Source organism: Bombina bombina, chromosome 8, assembly GCF_027579735.1.
Source record: "Bombina bombina isolate aBomBom1 chromosome 8, aBomBom1.pri, whole genome shotgun sequence".
Classification (NCBI taxonomy): domain Eukaryota; kingdom Metazoa; phylum Chordata; class Amphibia; order Anura; family Bombinatoridae; genus Bombina; species Bombina bombina.
Genome location: NC_069506.1, coordinates 62,067,281 through 62,070,118, shown reverse-complemented (window position 1 = coordinate 62,070,118; position 2,838 = coordinate 62,067,281). Strand labels below are relative to the sequence as shown.

General features: G+C 31.3%; 1 protein-coding gene across 1 annotated transcript; it reads left to right on the top strand.

Annotated features, from left to right (window-relative positions):
- The first annotated feature begins 481 nt into the window (after positions 1-481).
- HES3 (hes family bHLH transcription factor 3) lies at positions 482-2,372 on the top strand. Its single transcript, XM_053689878.1, has 3 exons — positions 482-917; positions 1,118-1,199; positions 1,959-2,372. Exons 1-3 carry the CDS (start codon positions 837-839, stop codon positions 2,342-2,344), a joined length of 549 nt encoding a protein of 182 aa, XP_053545853.1. The 5' UTR covers positions 482-836; the 3' UTR covers positions 2,345-2,372.
- Positions 2,373-2,838: the final 466 nt, after the last annotated feature.

Below are 2,838 nucleotides of genomic sequence, written 5' to 3'. Positions count from 1 at the left end.
CTAGCCACCCATCCATCTATATATCCATCTATCTATTTATCCATCTATCATCTATCTATCTCATTCTCTACCTGCCCATTCTTCATCATAAATGCACTATTTTGTATACAGATAAAGAGCGAAGGAAGCTGCTTACAGTAAATAAGTCTTTAAACTATCTCTCTGCCTGTCTCTATCAATCTATCTATCTATCTATCATCTATAAGTCTTTCTGTCCCTATGTCTTCCTATCATATATTTCTATTTATCTAAATATATAAACATATCTGCTTATCTATCTATAATCTGTCTGTCTGTCTATCTATATTTCTAGATATATCTATCTCTACCTGCCCTTTCTTCAGCCTAAATACATTATTTTGTGCACAGATAAAGAGAGAACGATGCTGCTTATATATTAGAAGTAAATATGTGTCTAAACCAGACTTTTAAAACAAGTATTTAATATGAATTTGCTTAGTAGTTTCATGAAAGGCCTGGCTTGAATACGTTCATGGTTGATTGGGAATTGGACTGATGCTTTGTCTTTTGATAGCCTGGGGCCAGGGGTCAAGTGCTGTTTTCAAATGTAAATGAAGTGAGTGTATAAATGACGAATTCCTGCACTAGCTCCTCATATTGATCTGAGCCACTTCAGTAACAGCATCTACTAGAGACACAATATGGTGACTACTTCAGTACCTCGTGAGCACCTACAGACTGGCAACATTAGAAAGGTTAGTTTGTTAAAGATGCCTATCCATACTTAGAGACCGTTCCCTAAAATAAATATATTTATAAAATATACTCAAATCTTTTTTTGTTTTTGTTTTTTTCTTTAGGTTTCAAAGCCTTTGATGGAAAAGAAGAGACGAGCTAGAATTAATGTCTCTTTAGAGCAGCTGAAAACCCTACTGGAAAATAACTATTCTCAGAATGTAAGTCTTTGTGAACTTCAAACCTTTATATATATATATATATACATATATACATACATACATACATACAGTATATATATATATATATATAAATATTATTTTAATATGATTCCATGTATAATTTGAATTCAAAATATAATTGTAAACCTATGTTTTGTTAATGCATTAATAGTAATCAAATATCTAAATTTTCTCTACAGATTGGAAAACGTAAGCTGGAGAAAGCAGACATTTTGGAGTTGACTGTCAAATACATGAAAACTCTACAGGATTCAATACAAGGTAACTTTTTACACCATTGGTTACTGTATTCTGAAATGTTCTATAACAAATTTGTAGTAGTTACTTGGAAATATAACATTTCAAATTGTTTTATCTCTACTTCACTTGCCTTTTTGCAATTAGCTCCAACTGTTCTTTTCCCTCCAAGTCTATCTGCAATACTTCCCTCTCTTTTTTATGTCACAGACCCTTTGTCTTTCCTTTTCTTTTCATTTGTAACAATCCTTCTACTCTCTTGCATTACCCTCTGTTGCTGTCATCATGCACGTCTCAATAATCATTGCTTAAGAAGGGCACATTAAACTTAAACGACATTTCAGTCAGTAATGCTCCTTTTTATAATTGTTCTACAATAATACTCTGCATTAAAATGAAATGTTTATATAGCACATCAATGTTATTGATAATTATTATTATATATATATATATATATATAATATATTTATTAGTATTTTCCAAATAAAAGACAGTCAACACTTCTTTGACCTTAAAAAGTAAGAGCAGAAAAAATAATATACAAAATAATAGGATTGGTAAATATTGCTACATTGCTACATTATTGGTTGATCCCAATATTTAAAAAAAAAAAAGCTTGTCTAGTGATTTTCTACAAAATCTACCATTAAAGTTTATGGGATTTTTGTAGATTAATAGATTTTTGTAAATAATTGTGATAGACGCTTTAGTTTCCCCCTGACTTGACTTCTAAGTTTGACTCCTTTTAATGCTTTGAATGATATTAATAATTCTGTCTAACAGGTGCTACTTTGCTCAGAAGTGCTGAATACCAAGCTGGATTCCGAAACTGCCTGAATGGAGTGAGCCAGTTTCTATTGAGGTCAGAGGAGTGCAGCACAAACGTGGTGATTCAGGACCTGACAAAAGCACTACCAGCCATAAGCGCTTCATGTTTCAGCACCAAGGACAGCAGCTTCTGCACTGACAATGCTAATTATGAGCACTCACTTTCAAACGCAAAGACCAGGAGTCCAAACAGCATTGCTCAGGTCACCAAATTCACTCCAGTGTCCCATGAATCACTTGATATCCATTCTAGAAACGAACTCTCTACGCAGTTATCAACAAACCATAGACAAAATCTGCTGAGATCTAACAACAATCAGAATCTGTGGAGACCATGGTGAATTAATTAAAAAAATAAAAGACTTTAAAGTAAAGATGTAAGCTCCAATGGGGCAGAAAGTCCTGTTCTTTATAAGAATTATTATAAATTGTTTCATACATTTTTTGTAAAAGTGTATTCGTGGTTACATATGTAATCTTTTTTTTTCTCAATAAACTAAATATATTTTCTAATAAAAATCTACCGTGTTCCTGTCAAAAAACATTGGACATTTGTTTGTCTTTCCTGGTACATTTTGAGTTATTATTGTTTAAAATAAATCAAAACAATAGCAAGATAGATAATACAAGGTTACTTTGTTTAGAATTATAAGACAAATTGAATCTACAATCAAAATATAAATTGGGAATTCAAATAAGTAAGAGTCATTTATATGCAATTGAATACATATATTTTTTTAAAACTTTGGAATAGTAAACTTGTTAGGTAGCAAATTACAACGGTCTGCAAGACTTTCCTAGTTTTTTCTTTTTTTTTTAAATAAGTTAATAAATG